Raw genomic sequence first — 17,990 nt, 5'->3', positions numbered from 1 at the left:
TCCATGGAGAGGATGCATGTGGAATTGGGTAATTCACCGAGACATCTGGAAAATTAAACTACTGCCGATGCCCTGGTGGACTTGGCAACCGCACAGAGAAAACTAAGGCAGATGGTTCTCCAGAACCGCTTGGCTCTAGATATCTTTCCCTCCAGCTTGATCACAAATTGTGCAATGGGCCTGACAATTTGGGTTTGTCAGGCCCGAAGGAGGGACTGTGACAGTCAGCAGTGACCCCCCTTCTCCCCCCGCCTTTAACAGCTAGCAGCCATTATGGCAGCCAGCAGCCATTAGGGGGAAGCAGACACCTCAAGTACACAGTAGCCTGAACTTTTCAACTGTCTTCCCTGTCAAGGCCTTGCGGTAGTTGGAGCTGGTCCCAAACTGGTTTTCACTGACCAGATAGCAGAAGTACAGGGTCTGTTAACCACCAATCAAATGTTAACACGACCAGGGCCTGTGTTTGAATGTATAAAAGATCTTTGGCTTTTGTATGAGTTAGAGTTTTTGTACCAAGGTGCAAAGCTCTCCTTTCTTCTGCAGAATAAAGCAACCTTTTCCTTATCCCTGTCTAGGGTTACCATATTTCAGCAAGCAAAAAAGAGGACGGGAGGAGCCCCGCCCTAGCCCCGCCCCTGCCCCTCCCACTTCCCGCCCCCCCAGAACCTCCAACCCTCCCCCCCATTCCTTGTCCCCTGACTGCCCCCTCCTGGGACCCCTGCCCCTAACTGCCCCCCAGGACTCCACTCCCTATCTAAGCCTCCCTGCCTCTTGTCCCCTGACTGCCCCAACCCTTATCCACACCCCCACCCCCAGACAGACCCCTGGGACTCCCACGCCCCATCCAACCACTCCCCACCCCCTGACAGCCCCCCCCAGAACTCCCAACCCATCTAAACCCCTCTGCTCCCTGTCCCCTGACTGCTCCGATCCCTCTCCGCACTCCTGCCCCCTGACAGCCCCCCCCAGAACTCCCAACCCATCTAAACCCCTCTGCTCCCTGTCCCCTGACTGCTCCGATCCCTCTCCCCACTCCTGCCCCCTGACAGCCCCCCAGAACTCCCAGCCCCCCACCCCCTCGCTCCTTGTCCCCTGACTGCCCCCTCCTGGGACCCCTGTTCCTAACTGCCCTCCAGAACCCCACCCCCTACCTAAGACTCCCTGTTCCTTGTCCCCTAACTGCCCCCTCCTAAGACCCCCCCAACTGCCCCCCAGGACCCTACCCCCTACCTGTACCCTGACTGCCCAAAACTTTCTCCACTCCCCCCAAAAAGCCCCCCCCGTTTCTTGACTGCCACCTCCAGAACCTTCCTGCCCCCTGGCCCCCTTACCCTGCTGCTCAGAACAGGGTGTTGGGCTCTGTGCGAGCCGGACACGTGGCTGAGCTCCCCAGCACAACAAAACCCGGTCCCTGGCCCGGACCGGGCTGCAGGGGAGAGCTGCCCTTGTATCAGCACAAAGTGCTCTCGCTCCCGTTTTGCTACGCTGCATGGCAGAAACCGCTCCCAGTTGCAAAAGGGGAGGGCTGCTCTTTGTGCTGATACACTTGCTCAGAATGCAGGGCGGATCCGGCTCCTCTACAGCTGCTCCGGAGTCCAGCCCGGGACTTTCCTGCAGCCCTCCCAGCTGCTCGCTCTGCTCTGCCGGGGGAGGGGGGAAATCCCGGACATTGTGAGTGCTTTACAAATTCCCCCCGGACGCTATTTTTAGTACAAAAAGGAGGACATGTCCGGGTAAATCCGGACGAATGGTAACCCTATCCCTGTCTGGCTGTTATTGACTCTCAGCTAGGCGGACCCAACATTTCGGTAACAGTACCTTACTCCACCTGACTTCAATAGTAGTGACACCAATTGCAGGGAGTGGGGAGAAGTGAGAGCAAATCCCTCCCTCCCCCCATGCTTTTTGCACTTGCCCAAAGTTCCATAGGCCACGGAGCAGGGGGGCCATGGCCCAATTATCTTTAAGCAGCTGTCCCATACTAAACAAATACAGCTGCTGCCAGAGCGGTCTGGACCAACACTCCAGCTGTGTAGTCACATTGCCATTAAAGTCTGACCTGGCCTCCTCTCTGTACAAATGGGGTGGCCAAGCCACGTTTCAGTGAATGGTGTTGCAACCTGGAGCATAGGGTTACCACGCCACTGAAATTTTGGAAGAGCGGCGGGGTGAAATGATGTGGTGATCTGGCGCACCAGGAGCCTGTTCCTGTACAGCAGAGTGCAGGGGAGCCCACCGAGAACTCAAACTGGCTCAAGCACCATGTTTTAAGAGAGATGGACACTCCCTGGGTGAGGGAAACCTGGGGTCCCTTCAGGAGGAGGCAGTGGGGAAGGGACCATAATTTGATCATCCTCCCTTGGAAGTATCTATCTGATTTGGCACCTCTGTTCAACAGTGCTGTTTGGATAAAGTACTATTCAATATGAGTAGGGACTGGAATCCATGCCTAAGTGTGTGAAGCCAATTATCCAGAGATTACATTGAACCAAAACCTCTCACGTGCTCTCCCCCGAATCTTGAGGAAGTTCAAACCTAAATCCAAGATTCACCACTCACTCCCATGCGTGGTGGCAGAAATTTTGGATACAAAGCTGTCAAGGTCCATCAAAACTATTTTGCCAGCTTGTAAAAATGATAGGTTCAGTAGTTGTAGCAACCCAGTATTTCACCTGTACCCTATGGCACGGTCACCCTCTAAGATGACCTAGCAATGCTTCTCTTTTTAGCTGCAAGACGATTTTAATGTATGTTCACCCTTCTCCTAACCATCACACATCTACATTAAATCTTGGTGAAGAGCTTAATACTACCACATTTATTTGAATTTAAGCTTGGAAAGGTAAATTGGTACATTATTCCACACCCCGTACTTGTGCGGTAGATGGAAAGTGTCTGATTAATATTAAACAAACTGACATGGAGAACAGATGTTACAGCTTAAAAATGATGGAACAGATTTGAAAATGACACTTTCTATTGAGTGATTTTGAAATAATCCGATTTATAATTTTGTTTTATTTTAAATGGCAACAAATTAGCAGTAGACACTTAATTTCAGTTTTTAATCTTTGAATAACTGAAACACCATCGATACTTTAGTTTAACATTTGCAATTCAAGCTATCAATCCCAAACACAAAACAAAAACATTGGTCAAAATCCCTTCAGTCATTATTCAGGAAAACTTCCTATTGACTTCCAAAGGAGCGTTGCTTGAATAAGGGCAGAGTAAACCCTGCAGGATACCTGTAAGCACAATAGCCTGATTGGAATTGTCTGAGTAAATGCTGCTCATTTCTCAGACAGGTGACTCTAAGCTTACTAATGCAAAGAAATGATAATTCTGAAGTGGAAGTTACCAATACACAACACATATCACCTCTCTTAGCAATTCAAGTTGGAGATATATATCAATATCTTGGAGGTAAGTGCTAGACTGAGCTAGATAAGGAAAAAGCAATTTGAGCTTGGCAGGGATAATACTTTTCAGCTTTGTCAGTGAGAGTGAACAGACATATGGTACACTCCTGAGCTCTGGGGAAGGATTTATTATTGCTCAATAGTGTATAATTTTAAGAGGCCAACCTGACATGACAGGTAATGTATCTAGAAACACATTCTGCTTTTATTTGTTGCATATATTGAATATTATTTTTCTTGTTATATTGTTTAGAGTGGTCAGCTAAGAATCAGTCAGAGCTGCCAATCTAGCATGCTAGGAATTGACTAGTTCTAAAACCACTGAACATCTGCTGTTTGTACAGGCAGCAAGAAGCAGAACTATGATAACCTTAGCTTAGCTATAGTGTAGCCATTGTAAAAAATATATTCAACTCCACATTTACAAGAGCAAGATTAGATACAGTTATCCTCAACTGGAGGGGGAAAGGGCAAGGTCTCAAAAACAGAGAGAACATTTTTTGCCTCGTTATTTCTCACCATTATGAACAACTAACACAGATAGCAAAGAAAACACACATTAACTCTGACAGATTTGACAGCAAGCACCCCAGTGCTGCTCAGCCAGTGTCCGTCTGTCATGATCAAGATGGAACACCTCTCAGGATAAAGTCTCCTTATCCATTCAGTCTATAGCCTCTCTGCACAAACTGACAACAAGAGTGCCAATTACTGAGAATTATGATTAGAGCTGGCAGAGCAAATTACAGCCAACAGTTTATTTTCAAATTTCAGCTCTTTGTGTTTATGAATTGTCCAAAAACAGCTTATGAGATTCAAGACTCTTGCCATTATTTTAAAATTATTCAGAGCATAATACTGGCAAGTAACATCTGGGCTGCAGGTTGTACTCAAACAGTTCACTGTAGACAGTGAATATACTTAGTTCAGAATGGTTTGGTTAATTTTGATTGAACACATAGGTGACAAGTAGAACTGGTTGAGGTATGGTGTGTGGAAAGTTTTCCTACCTAAAAAATATGACTTTGCAATTGAAACTGAATTTTTGGGGGAGAAAATAATCAATTCTGAGAAACAAATTTCAATTTTTACCACAGGAAGACGTGAAAACAAAAGTGGTTAGATTCACATCAACATTTTGAAATGAAACGAAGATTTTTGTTTTGTTCTGGTCACAAGATATTTCTTTTCTCTGAAGGGACAAATCCAGAATCTGTTTTCTGGTGTGAATACCAGTACTCATTTACAAATGTAAAGTTTGCTTCTGTCAATAACTTCTAATAGATTAAAATCCTTTCTGTTTCCATGAATATTCCTGCAAGTAAACTCACTGGCCACTGCGGAGAGCAAACACAGTGGGAGCAGTTTAAGAATGAGTAATCTCAACATTTTTGGCAGTATTTACCCAGGGGTAGTTTTTTTGTATGTTTCTCCCCACAGAGAATTAGATGAAGACTACTCTCATTTTAAAAAAAAGTCTATATGACAAACAAGCAACCAAGTAACCACCTAGCACCTGTAGAAAACCTTTAAAAAATGGTCCTCAGGTGATATTCAGAGCTGTATTTGGCCAAGGAAATGAGATGTTACATTGTCCAGTATCATGAATACTACACTTAGACTGCACTCAGTTCTCATTTTCAGAAGGATTGTTTTTGCAAAGAAAGGGCCTGCAAAGTTCAGTAAATAAGTATGTACAATGGGGAGAGAGAATAACTCTATTCCTTTTCTATATAGATGTTCTCAGCATGGAGGGTGGGAAGAGGTGCCTCCCAACCCAGAATGTTCAGTCTCCATGCTGAAGTCCAACCGCTCAAAAAGTTACATATTATGCACACAAATAACTAACCATTTCCCAAAAAGTCAGAGGGCTAAACTGTGGCCAATGCCTGCACAGAAGGGAGAGAGAGCATGGACTCTGCCTTCCATGGGAGGCCCACGTAATGGACCTCCAGAATCAGAAGTCCCTGCACTCAGGGGAGTGCAGGCGCCGCTAACAAGTTGCTTCCTCTGCCAGCAACAAGACAGAAGTGGAGAAGGCAGAATCGTGCCTTTGAAGAGAAGTGGGTTTTTTACCCACAAAAGCTTATGCCCAAATAAATCTGTTAGTCTTTAAGGTGCCACCAGACTCGTTGTTTTTGTGAATACAGACTAACACGGCTACCCTTCTGATACTTGAAATCATGCCTTTGTTTCTCCACCCTACAAACCAGGAGAGCTTGTTAGCTATGTGATAAGGTCTATTCGGCACAGTAATAGGGTGTAGCAAATTACTCCTCTCCCGCAGGGAGCTCCAGGAGCCATTTTGTTCCCCTGGAGTGGTTCAGCTGCACATCAAGCCTTATTACAGGCTCTGCTTACCAGGCATAACTCAGGCCTTAGAATGAAAGGAGGAACACGTAAAATAGCTGCTCATCAGTAAGGGCTTGGTCCAGAGTCCTTGGAACTCAGTGGAAAGACTCACATAGACTTTAATGGGCTTCGGATAACACCAAAGAAACAAAACCAGCTGTGTTGTCCCTTAATATGATGTGGGGGAAATGGTCTCTCCTCTACTCATTAGTGAATAATCAAATACATTCCCTTGTAATATATCATAAGAACATAAGAATGGCCCTACTGGGTCAGACCAAGGCTCCATCTAGCCCAGTATCCTGTCTTCTGACAGTGGTCAGTGCCAGGTGCCCCAAAGGGAATGAACAGAACAGGTAATCATCAAGTGATCCATCCCCTGTCGCTCATTCCCAGCTTCTGGCAAACAGAGGGTAAGGACACCATCCCTGCCCATCCTGGCTAATAGCCATTGATGGACCTATCCTCCATGGATTTATCTAGCTCTTTTTTGAACCTTGTTCTTATGTTCTTGGCCTTCATAGTATATTTAGTAAACAAAGGGCTGCAGAGTGAAAGGTACTTAAGTTTTGGTTATTTGTGCCGCGTAGTGTACAGCACATTACTCTGCTCTCCTAAATGAAACTCAGGGATGCGATTATTGCAGAAATTGGTCACAACTACAATGTTGGGATCTGAAGGTCTCCCAAATTTGGGGATGTTTTTGATCCAGGCTATTGGTTTATGCTCATCCCCTTATCGCTACTGTGAATTTTGCTCACACTGCTCTCGCTACGCTTCCCCTTCTTTTAAAATTAAATTTTCATTCTGAAGAACTCAAAGTGTACCACAGAACCAATGCAACTGGTTTTGTAGGCGAGGACAATAGGGCACAGAAGTTGTTAAATATGTCATTGTTTTTAAGAAGCAGTAAATCTCCAGCCGAAAGCAAAAAACACTAAGGGGACACTACAGAAGAAATTAAGGGAAAGATTTTCATATGCATAAAGGGCAGTCAGTCACCTAGCTGTCTTTTGTGTCTTTGAAAAATCTCCCCTAAAACACTGTTTACAGTAAGTTGAAATATTTTTATATTTATATTTTTCTATAAGATCTTTAGCAGATTGAAACATTCATGGGTAAAGCCATTTTCATTGGAAAGATTATATCTGAGCTTAGAAAATCTTACATACAATTTTAATTTAAGAAATTTCATTTTACCTGAAGATTGTTGGTTTCTTTAAGATTTAAGGTTGGCTTATGGACTCTGAATTTATTTGTACCATTCATGTAGGACTTTGAGCTCTGAAAAACAATTTAAAAAAGCACTACCTTAAAGAAGTCACTGATGCTAGAAGTAGGGTTAGACCCTACTTTTACATACCAAAGATCTATGTTCATCACACCTCAGATGCAAAGCCAAGTGGAAAAACTTATGGTTTGATGACTGTACATTCTAGTTATTTTAAATTCAGGTGGAGTTCTGTGAATCTTGCAAAATGTGAAAGAGAAGGCACTTTTATATATTCTCATTTCAAATTGTGCTGTACACAGGAGCGGCACAGGAAATTCAGATTTTGAGCTCATTCCACTTAATGACTTCGACATTTTTCACTACAAAATCCACATTTTGTAACAATACTTTAATCACAATTCGACTTCCTAAACTGATCCATTTATTTCAGAGACTGCTATTAAGGAACAATTTCTCTCCTCCTCCCTCCCCATTGAAGATAAAGGTTTCTCACATTCTCATATAAAATATTCATTCTAGCTGTTTGAGCACAGGAAGGGGGCACCACGGTTATAGTTGTTGTCTTTGGGGTCTTCCTCCTCCCGCCCCCCCGAGGATCTGATCCTATCTATCCTCTGTGGGCTCCCCAGGCCCCCAACTGGAACAGATCTAAAATAGTTGCTTTCCTGTAAATATAGCCATTCATTTGCATGCACAGTTGCACATCAATGCATGCTGAAATTGCATTCTTTGAAATATGTCACCATATGACACTTTATCTAAAAAGATTTGCCATTGATATGAAGTGTGTGGGTTGGGTAGCTTACATGTAAACCTTAAATGTATATTCACCACCAGGTAGAGAGAACATGGGGCTGTGTTCAGTTGCGTATTACATTAGAGGAGCAGAAGGAGGCACTAAACTTTACTAAGTGCCTTAGTACATCCTGAATGCTATGTAAAAAATAAATATAGTCAGAAAAGCATGCCCTGTCCATATCTGAAGTCTTAATTTAAAAGGAAATATACACAAAATTTGCCCCAGATAAAGTGTATGGATGCATATTTTTGTTGTTCTTTACTTGTTCATTCCTCCAGTACAGAAAATTTATGGAGAGATGAGGATAAATTATGTATAATCCATAAAAGGTAAAGTGCAGTCAAAGATTGAAGTAATCATCCTTGATGGGCCAAAGTCCAAAAACAAGGGTTCTGCAAAATACATACTAGAAATGGTCTTACTGAAAAGAAGAGTCGTTTTGGGAAGTGAATTATAATGATCTAGCAGAAAGAAAATCTATTATCTGAGGAAAGACCAGCTATATCTTTATCTAAAGGTTAAGAAGAGAAAAAGTGAAATACTTTTTTTTCCATTTCACTGTTTAAATGCAATATACTCTGGTAAAGAGGAAATATCTGGAGAGGAGGACTAGACTGAGAGGCTACATATTAAATATTTACACTTTATCTTCTGGAGAGAAGTAAGAAGTTGAAAAGTATGGAGTCTTCCAGTTATGGAAGAACTTTACCACAAGAATTTTTAAAAGAACTGATATTTCCACAGAAAGGAAAAGCCATGTTAAAAGAGTTCTTAGAACAAAAGAATTTCAACGTGTTCATATGTATTGATCAATTGGGACTACAAGATGCAGGGTTGCAAGAGCAGTGAACGAGAGATTAGATTAAAGCAATGAAAAAGAAGATACCAAATCTTCACATAATTTTTACATTTTTTTCCCTATTACAAATGCCACTAAATCTGCCCTCTACTGTCATTTATCAAATTCCTTTATTGCAGATTGCATAGACTGCTTGAATTACAGCATTTGTGGAGAGTAGATCTCTGTGGAAAGTTTAGACAAAGACTCCACTTCTGGCATTTACACCAGACTCTGAAATATTTTGAAACACATTTCACAAGTACACAAACCAAGGTAAAATGGCCAAAGCACTTAAGTGCACCTTCTATTTTGGGGATTGTTGAAAAACTTAATTTAAAATGAAATTATCTTCATGAGTGTGTTTCCAGTTAGAACTCCTTTTTTAACACAGCAAAGCCAGATACAAGTGACAATGGGTATCCTGAGAAATCTGTGGAGAAAGTTGGAGTTAGGTGTTTTAGGTTCTGTTCCAGTCTCTGCCACTGACTTGGGAGGAAAAATGATCAATTTTTGAATAGCTTGTAACTTACAGTGTAGTCACTTAAAAGTATGGAGGGACCTGGGCATCCTGTGAGGCTTCAAATTATGGAGGACATGAAAAAAAAAAAATATCACCAGACCAGCTCACAGATGGTGCCTTAGATTTACTCTCTCTGGAGGAACTACTCCTCATGGTAACTTTTCAAGTTTGTATTGCTTCACCTGCAATTAGAAGATTGTCTCTGCTCGTAGATTCAAATATACTCTTGAATTATTATTTACAAAAATGTTTTAAAAATTTTCAAGGGGACCCATGCCGCATGGGAATTTGCTTCTCAGAAGGACTGAAAACAAAGTGGCAGCTAGAATTTTATGCCTTCCTGCAAAATTCTGCAGCTAGTCTAACAGGGCCAAGGTTTTTGTTTGTTTATTGTGCTAATACCGTAGCTGTATCCTTTCAGTTGTCATTCAGCTACACTTCAGCAACCAGATTTGTTAATCAATATTCTATTAATTGGTTTAACTTCTACAAATTAATCCTGTGGTGAATACAGAAGGAGAGTGCACTGAAGTTAACAGGAGTTGAAGGTACTCTGTACTTTTCGGACCTCAAATTTTAAATTTGAGGTATTCCCACATTCAAACATCATGTGACTTCCTAGGATTTACTGAACTCTTGGCAAGTTTTGCATTCTGGAGCTATTTCTGAGTGAAGTCTAGGAGAGAAATGTCTTTAAAACCTCCTATGGGATTGCAAATAAGAATCTGTGGGAGGGAGTGATGCTTTATGCTCCAGAGAGCAAGGTTTCCATGGAAACAGTAGGTCAAATGCATCAGACAATGAGGCTGGGTGTGAGGCAATTATCTTGCTGATGTTCATGAGAAGTCAATGACCTCTTGTTTTTTGGGGGGGGGGGGTGGCTGCAAGAAAACAAATCCTCAATTGCCTTTTTTTTTTTTTTGGTTCAACAGCATCAAGACAGATATAGCTGAAAGTCATTTTTTTCTTTCATGTCAGCTTTTGGTAAGGCAGAAAAGCAATATGCTGTGCAGAGCTCTTTAACAATGCTTTTCAGTAACAGCGCACTGAAGTGAATGGAATACATTTACCTCAGCAAAGCTTAGTGGCAAATTCTGAGATCTATCTTTCTTTCTAGTAACTGTATGAAGTGATTGAAACATTCACCAGGATGTTTCTCAATAGGTAGCAAATAAATACTTAAGAAAAATATCTTCCAGCTCAAAGTGTCTATGAGTCATGTAACTTCAATCCAGTAATAGATTTGCTTGTATTTAAAAAATGCGAAAGAATTGAATAGAAAATATAGACAGTACAGTATTTTCTGAAATGAGGTGACCAAAATATGTGATAAAGCCAAAAACATGTGCTTGAGACAATGGCAATTAAAATGATCAGAAACTTTATATCAGGAGAGATTGAAAATATTAAAGATTATGTCCTTTAGAGAGGAGAATAGTAAGAGGATAAGAGAAAGCAGTACAAGAAATAATACATGCTACAGAGAAGGCCAATCTACCCTAAATTACCATAGAAGAACAAGACTGCATGCAAAATTAAGAAAATCAATATATTCAAAACAGACACTGGACATTTTCTTTCAATGTACAATTCATCTTTGGATGCATGGATGCCAAAGGATATCATTAAGGCAAATGATATAGACCCAAATCATTCCTTACCCCAGTGAAATCTGGGGGCAGGAGAAAATACATCTACATGAGGATCCCGTTGTGGAGATCTTCCCCCTCACACTGTTCCTTATGCTAATTTAAACAAAATAAAAAAATCAATTTTAAATTTAAAAAAAAAAAATCAACCCCCCTCAAAACTCCAATTTTTATTGCCACTCCTCTCTCCGCAGCAAACCGCATGAATAATACTTGAATTCCACTACAAAACCAACACACTACATTATCACAAGCCCTACCACCAAGCTTAATTCATTTCCCTGACAGGTATTACAGCCTCTCGTTGTTCAAATGTATACCAGAAGGCTAGTTTCATACTATAACTACCAAATGTTGTCCTATTTATCCATTAAAAAAAATAAAAGTAACATGAAATATAACAATGAATATTACAATAATGTTCACTTACACTGGATGGTTTGCAAGAGTAACTTAAATCTTTAGGGTCTGAAATACAACAAAACACCAGTTAATCAAACATAAGGAATCATTCTCCTAAAACCCTGCTGATATTAATGCCTGGTCTGCACTTAGAAAAGTTGCTATAACGGTATAACTATGCCTGATAAGGGTATGATTTTTTTTACTGATGCAGTTATACTGGTATAAGCCTTAGCACAGATGCAGTATACTGGTATACAGATGCCTTATATTGGTAGAGTTTATTTTGCTCCCTGAGCCAGCATAAGCTACTTTTGTATAAGCACTTCTATACTGATATAATTGCCTCCACACTGCATGCATGCACACAGGTGCACATTCTTGCTGCTTTAAACCATAATTAAAGCAGTAAAACTTTCTGGTATAGTCTAGCCCAGATGTGGGCAAACTATGGCCCGCAGGACCGTTCTGCCCGGCCCCTGAGCCTCTGGCTAGGGATCCTAGTCCCCAGTCCCTCCCTCACTGTCCCTCTTCCACCGCAGCCACGCCGGCCGCCCTCTGGCCTGCCGCTCCCGCTGGGCAGCGTGGGTAGCGCAGCTGGCTCTGGCCGGGTGTCGCGGCTGTGAGCTCCTGCTGCTGGTAAGGGGGCGGGGAGCGGGGGGTTCTGAGGGGCAGTCAGGGAGGAGGGGATGGTTAGATGGGGCTGAGATTCTGGGGGGGCAGTAAGGGGATGGGGAACAGGGAGGGTTGGGAGTAGGAGTCCTGGGGGGCCTGTCAGGGGACAGGGAGCAGGGGAGGTTGGATAAGAGGGTGGGATCCCGGGGGGCAGTTAGGGGCTGGGGTTCCCGGGAGGGGGTGGTCAGGGGACGAGGAGCAGAGGGCGGTTGGATAGGGGGTGGGAGTCCCGGGGGGGGCTGTCAGGTGGCAGGGGTCGGGGCAGTCAGGGGACAGGGGGGTTGCATAGGGGATGGGGGGCGGTCAGGGGACAAGGAGCAGGGTGGGTTGGATGGGTCAGGAGTTCTGAGGGGGGCAGTCAGGGGGCAGGAAGTGGGAGGGAGTGGATAGGGGGTGGGGGCCAGGCTGTTTGGGGAGGTGCAGCCCTCCACATAGTTGCGCCAACCCAATGTGGCCCTCGGGCCAAAAAGTTGCCCACCCCTGGTCTAGCCCCAAATGAAAAAAAAAAAAAACCACATTCATTTTGACCTACAGATATAATATTTGTTTCTTTTCTTTAATATTCAGCCCACAGACAAAGAGCACAGTTAAGTTATTTTCAGTCAGACACAATGCATATGAAGTCAAGTGAAGATGTCATATATTATCAGAGTAGGAATACCCTGATTCCCCCATCCATATGTGGAGTCTGACCCTTGCCTCACAAGTAGACTCACTGAAGTCAAGTGAAGATACAAGTTCAAGAGGATATGGTCTGGGGTGAAGTAGGACAAATACATTCTGGCAGGGTATCATGTTGCTGCAATCACTCCACATGGTGCTCTGCCTTAAGACCACTCAGAAACAAGAACTCATGCAGGATGCCGTGGCCAGCTTAAGTAGAAGTCCTGATCAGGAGCACATTACACCCGTGCTCCATGATTTGTACTAGTTCCCAGTAAATTTCAGAGTGGAATTCAAGGACTTGGTGTTAAAGCTGTAAAGCTCTAAATGGGTTTAAAACCAGTTACCTGAGAGCTGGCCTTTCTCCCCAGGCCAGAGTTGTGATTAGCAGAGACCCTTGAGCTATAAATGAGAGAGCTGCTGGCAGGGGATCAGACTAGGACTTTGCAACTACCCCCTTAGGATGTCACATCTTGACCTTCTGAACATGCTGAAAATCCCATCTTTTTCTCCACGTAGCTTCTGGGAAGGATATGACCTGAGTGTCTGGTGGCTATTTATTTAGGTATGAGCAGCCCTTTATAGGTATTTTGCATTGTGGATTTTAATTTGTGTAATGCAGGTTCCTAGCATAGGATGGGCAACACAATTTTGTAGAAATAAAAATCAAAATAAGGAAATATATACTTACGTTCAATGAGAAACAGAAAACAAACGATCCCCAGGCAAGCAATAACAACACCAGGAACCACAAAAGACAGACCCCAGCAGGTAGATACCCAGTAACCAGCAATTAAGGATCCTAAGATATTCCCTACGGAAGTGTGAGAATTCCAGATTCCCATGATCAAACCTCTCCTGCATTCAAAAGGATGCCAATTTTAGTTAGTCTGCTCATAAACATTATTAAGTAGCATACAGAATGACAGACAGCAGTTAATCTTTGGCACTGTTGAAATATTTGAGTCCTTATCACTCTATAACTGTACATAACCCTTTATGCTGCCTTTTACCTGACCGTTTCAAAGTACCTAAACATTAATGAATGTATCCTAAGAGCTTCCTTGTGCAGGATATGGGCATTATTCAGAATCTGACATGATTGAGACCTACTAGCCTGATTAAGTATCAGAGGGGTAGCCGTGTTAGTCTGAAACTGTAAAAGTGAGGTTCTTACCCACGAAAGCTTATGCTCCCAATACTTCTGTTAGTCTTAAAGGTGCCACAGGACCCTCTGTTGCTTTTTAGCCTGATTAAGGGCATTGAAATACATGGATTTTGGATCAGGTACTAAAGATGCATTTTTACTAGGAAAAAGTAAGATGTGTTCTTAGTTTGAATCACCTATGTCGACACTAGAACTGTTACAGCAGCACAGCTGCAGCACCGTAGCATAGACACTTGCTATAGTGACAGAAGGGGATTTTCTGTCATTGTAGTAAATCCAGCCCCTTGAGAGGTTGTAGCTAGGTCAATGGAAGAATTCAGCCTGGTCGACACTATAAAAGTTAGGTTGATGTAAGGGTAGGTGGAATCACACAGGATCACTATTGGCATTTCAACATCACCAATGGTAATTTGCAGGTCAGGAAAGTCAGTCCTTGCTTGAAGCTTTCTGAACAGTCCTGTGTTCTTAAAGATGTGAGCAGCATCATGCACGTTCTACCCACATTGATGTTAATGAAGCATCCTCGGTGATCTGCCAATGCTTGCAATAACCACAGAAAAGTAGTCCTTTTTGTTGATGTACTCTGTGGCAAGGTGGGGTGGTGCCAAAATGTGTGCCATCTATTGTGCCACTGCAGTTTGGGAACCCTATTACTGCAAATCCATCCACTATGTCCTGCACACTGCCAAGAGTACAGTCCTGCATAGCAGGAAACAATTAATGGTCCTTCACACTTGCATGACAACGGCCCCCACAGTGGATTTTCCAACTCCAAAATGATTTCCCACTGAACAGTAGCAATCTGGCTTTGCAAGTTTCCACAGTGTGATTGGCACTCGCTTCTCCCTTATCAGTGCAGCTCTCATTTTGGTGTCCTGGTGCAGGAGGGCTGGGGTGAGTTCAGCACACAGATCCAGGGATGCGGCCTTGCACATCTGAAAATTCTATAGCCACTGCTCATCATCCCAAGCCTGCATTATATGTAGAGTTACCAGATAGCAACTGTGAAAAAATGGGACATGAGTTGGGGGTAATAGGTGCCTATATAAGAAAAAGTTCCCAAAAACGGGACTGTCCCTTTAAAAACGGGACATCTGGTCACCCTAATTATATGATATGATCCCACCAGTCAGTGTTCATTTCTTGGGCCCAGAAGCGGTGAAGCTGCAGAGCTGCAGTTGTGCTGTTGTAGGTACTTGTAGTGTAACATACCCTTACTGATCAGACAGTAGCATCTATAATAAGGACATCAGATCCTAGAGTAGCATTAATGTGAATTATTTCTGTGCAACTGCCATTGGTGCCAATGGATTTACTGTGCAGCTACCACAATGCTATGGAGAAACACTGTATGATGTTACAAAACAACAGTAAAATATCCCCCACTGCAGGACTGAAAAAGTTGGCTTTGAAAAAAGTGAGCACTATGAAACAGCAAAAATTTTTGTTAATCCATCTGCCATATAGAACCTCTTTAAATTCATACTTTGAGTTGTATTATAAAAACTGTGAAAAAAGCCTGGCTTAGCCCTGCTGCACCGCCAACTGGACTTTTAGTGGCCTGGTCATTGGTGCTGATCGAAGCTGCCAGGGTCCCTTTTCGAAAACCAGACGCCTGGCAACCCTAGCGGGCAGGGGTGGGAAGAGGTGGAGTAGGAGTGAAGTCTTGGGGTGGGGTGGGTGTAAGTGCAGGCAGGGCTTCGGGAGGAGGAGGTGGCCAAGTGGGGGCAAGGCCTTTGGGTGGAGTGGGGCCACAGTATGGGTGCCAGTGGTCCCTCCCCCCATACTTCTGGGGAGCTCCTCATACTCCCACCCAGCCTCCCCAAACGCAAGAGTCACATGCCGCCTACGCATGACAAACAGGCAATTACGTATTTTTAAAGGATCTTCCTTAAAGGCTTAATTCAAAAATCACTGAAACTAAACAGGAGTTCTTACACTGGCTTCATCAGGTTTTGTATTAAGGCCTAAAAACCACCCACATATAGTCCCAGTATTTAAAAAATATGTATATTTTTACCTTCCTTTTCCAAACCAGTTGCCAATGCAGGTAACAACACTGGGCCAACCAGTGGTTTGCACCAATCCATTAGCTATCTGAAATCATATTTCAAAAAACATTTTATGAATATGAAAATTCTTACATAAAATTTCATGCTAAGTGCTTCCTTAGAAGATCCTAAATTGCATAAGAACAAGCCTACATTATCATTAATATTAGATTAATATTTTCCCCCAAACACCATTATTCAGCAAAAATAAAGTAAGACTTTATACATACAGCACTTTGTATCCAAGGATTTCAAAGCTTTTTATAGGGCAAACCTCCACAAATTGTTGTCTCAGGCTTTGCCAAAGATCACACGGAATGTGACAGTGCTAAGGGCTCTTAACTCCCACTGCTCTAACCACTTCATAATATTTTCACCTGAATATGAGTTTAGGGAAATGTATGGATGAAAATAAATGCTCAAAAGACAAAGCCTTATGAAAGAATGTAGAACCTAGAATTTAAAAGGACTAAAAGAAAAGATGTATAAACTGAAGGGACAAATTTCATATATACTAAATTCAGTCTTAGGGTTGAAGTTGAAATGAAGTTCTTTAACAACCTGTTTAAGGCTGGGATTTTCGAAGAATACTAAGGGAGTTAGGTACCTGACTCCCATCAATGGGGCACTTCACTCTCTTAGGCTCCCTTGAAGATTCCATCCTAAAATCCCAAGTCACTAATACCATGGGGATAACATAATAGTTCACATTTACAATATACAGTTTAAAAAACAAAATAAAATGTATTCAGGCAAACTGTTGTAATTTACCTATCAAAAGCAGCTTTAATAACTCTGGGTGGGATTTTCAAAAGCATCTAGGGGTATGCCTACACTTCGAGAGGGAGGCATAATTCCCAGCTCAAGGAGACATACCCAGGCTAGCTCTGATCGAGCTGATCAAGCTAGCACACTAAAAATAAACAGTACCTGTGGCAGCTCAGGCAGCGGGAGGAGCAAGACACCCCGATTACGGAGACCACAAGTATGTAGTCTAAGTGTAGCAGTGGTAGGAGGGGCTAACTGCTTTGAATACGTGTCTTTGGTCTCAGACTGGTACCTACTTCAGGGCAACTAGCCTCTTTTACAGCTCGCCCTGCCACAGTTACAGTTAATTTTTAGCATGCTAGCTTGATCAGAGCTAGCATGGGTATGTCTCCTTGAGCTGGGAATTAAACATCTCCCGCTCTAAGTGTAGGCATACCCTAAATGATTTAGGAGCACAAGTCCCACTGCTTTTCACTTAAAGCTTCATCCAAAGTCCATCGACGTCTATGTAAAGTCTTTCCATAGATTTCAACAGGCTTTGGATCAGACCCACAAGATTTCTGAGAATTCCACTCCATGGGTTTTTGTTGCACCAGCTGGCAATATCTTGAACACTTTTCACCAGTGCAGGAAACTGCTCAGAAAAAGACAGTACCCTACACTCAGGTCTTAGCAGACAGGTAAAAGTAAATGTCTTTGTTCTCAAAGGTATATTATTTCTCACGTTTAGGTTTACACACGTGAATGATCTGGGATTTTAAACAGTTCATTTTAAAAAAAAAATATTTCATTTAAAACATATCTTTATTTTTAAAACTATGTATTTCTTGAGACGCTATGGCAAGTAATCTCTTAACAAAACTGAATTACATTCAAACCAGAATGGAATGCATCTCGCCATGTAACCATTAAATGCTACTCACATCTGAATAAATAAATATAGAAAGCCAACGAATCTAGGGAAACAAACAACAGTATGCTTACCTGAGCTATCATGTAGAACCACAGGTTATGTATATTATAGAAATAGCCCAACCCAAACATTGCAGTGAAGAGTCCACTGGCAAGCATTCCAGCTGTTAGATAATACCGGATAGGCAGTCGCTCTCCTATTATACCACTGAGAATGTACAGGGGTAAAGAAAAAAACATTTAAAAGAAACATGAAACATTTCACACACCAAACTTTCATAGCGCATAAAGAGGATGTTCAAATTCTGGATCTATTAGGGTTTTCCCTGCAAGTTTCAACAGAAATTTTAACTAAAAATCAAGCAATTAAATAATAAATATTTGGTGCATTACATAACAAATGCTGATATTATGAGAACTGAATGGTTTTACTGTGGGCATAATGGGAATTACTTTCCACGTGATTCTTCACGTTGAGTGTATCTACACAGCAGTGGGGAGGTGTAATTCCCAGCTCATTCAGATATACATGTG

At 42.5% G+C, this 17,990-nt stretch overlaps 1 protein-coding gene and 1 long non-coding RNA gene across 5 annotated transcripts in view; both read right to left on the bottom strand.

Moving 5' to 3' along the window:
• Positions 1-17,990, bottom strand: part of SLC37A1 (solute carrier family 37 member 1) — a 61,974-nt gene that overhangs the window by 26,299 nt on the left and 17,685 nt on the right. For 2 of the 4 annotated variants that reach the window (XM_042851480.2, XM_005303699.5), the window contains exons 6-10: positions 17,529-17,664; positions 15,746-15,822; positions 13,249-13,415; positions 11,248-11,285; positions 6,975-7,058 (exon numbers count right to left, since the gene is read on the bottom strand). In XM_042851480.2, the coding sequence (XP_042707414.1) occupies positions 6,975-7,058; positions 11,248-11,285; positions 13,249-13,415; positions 15,746-15,822; positions 17,529-17,664 (502 nt within the window). The remainder of the gene's footprint in view (positions 1-6,974; positions 7,059-11,247; positions 11,286-13,248; positions 13,416-15,745; positions 15,823-17,528; positions 17,665-17,990) is intronic. The other 2 variants (XM_065577901.1, XM_005303700.5) reach the window with 1 other exon arrangement.
• LOC135977362 (uncharacterized) lies at positions 176-6,532 on the bottom strand. The gene is made up of 3 exons (XR_010594816.1): positions 3,151-6,532; positions 1,756-1,910; positions 176-560 (listed from the first exon to the last, which is right to left on the bottom strand). It is a non-coding gene; the product is annotated as an uncharacterized LOC135977362 (long non-coding RNA).

This window comes from Chrysemys picta, chromosome 1 (assembly GCF_011386835.1).
Source record: "Chrysemys picta bellii isolate R12L10 chromosome 1, ASM1138683v2, whole genome shotgun sequence".
In the NCBI taxonomy this organism is placed as follows: Eukaryota; Metazoa; Chordata; order Testudines; family Emydidae; genus Chrysemys; species Chrysemys picta.
Note: the sequence above shows the minus strand (reverse complement) of the source record. Positions and strands in the feature narration are given on the sequence as shown.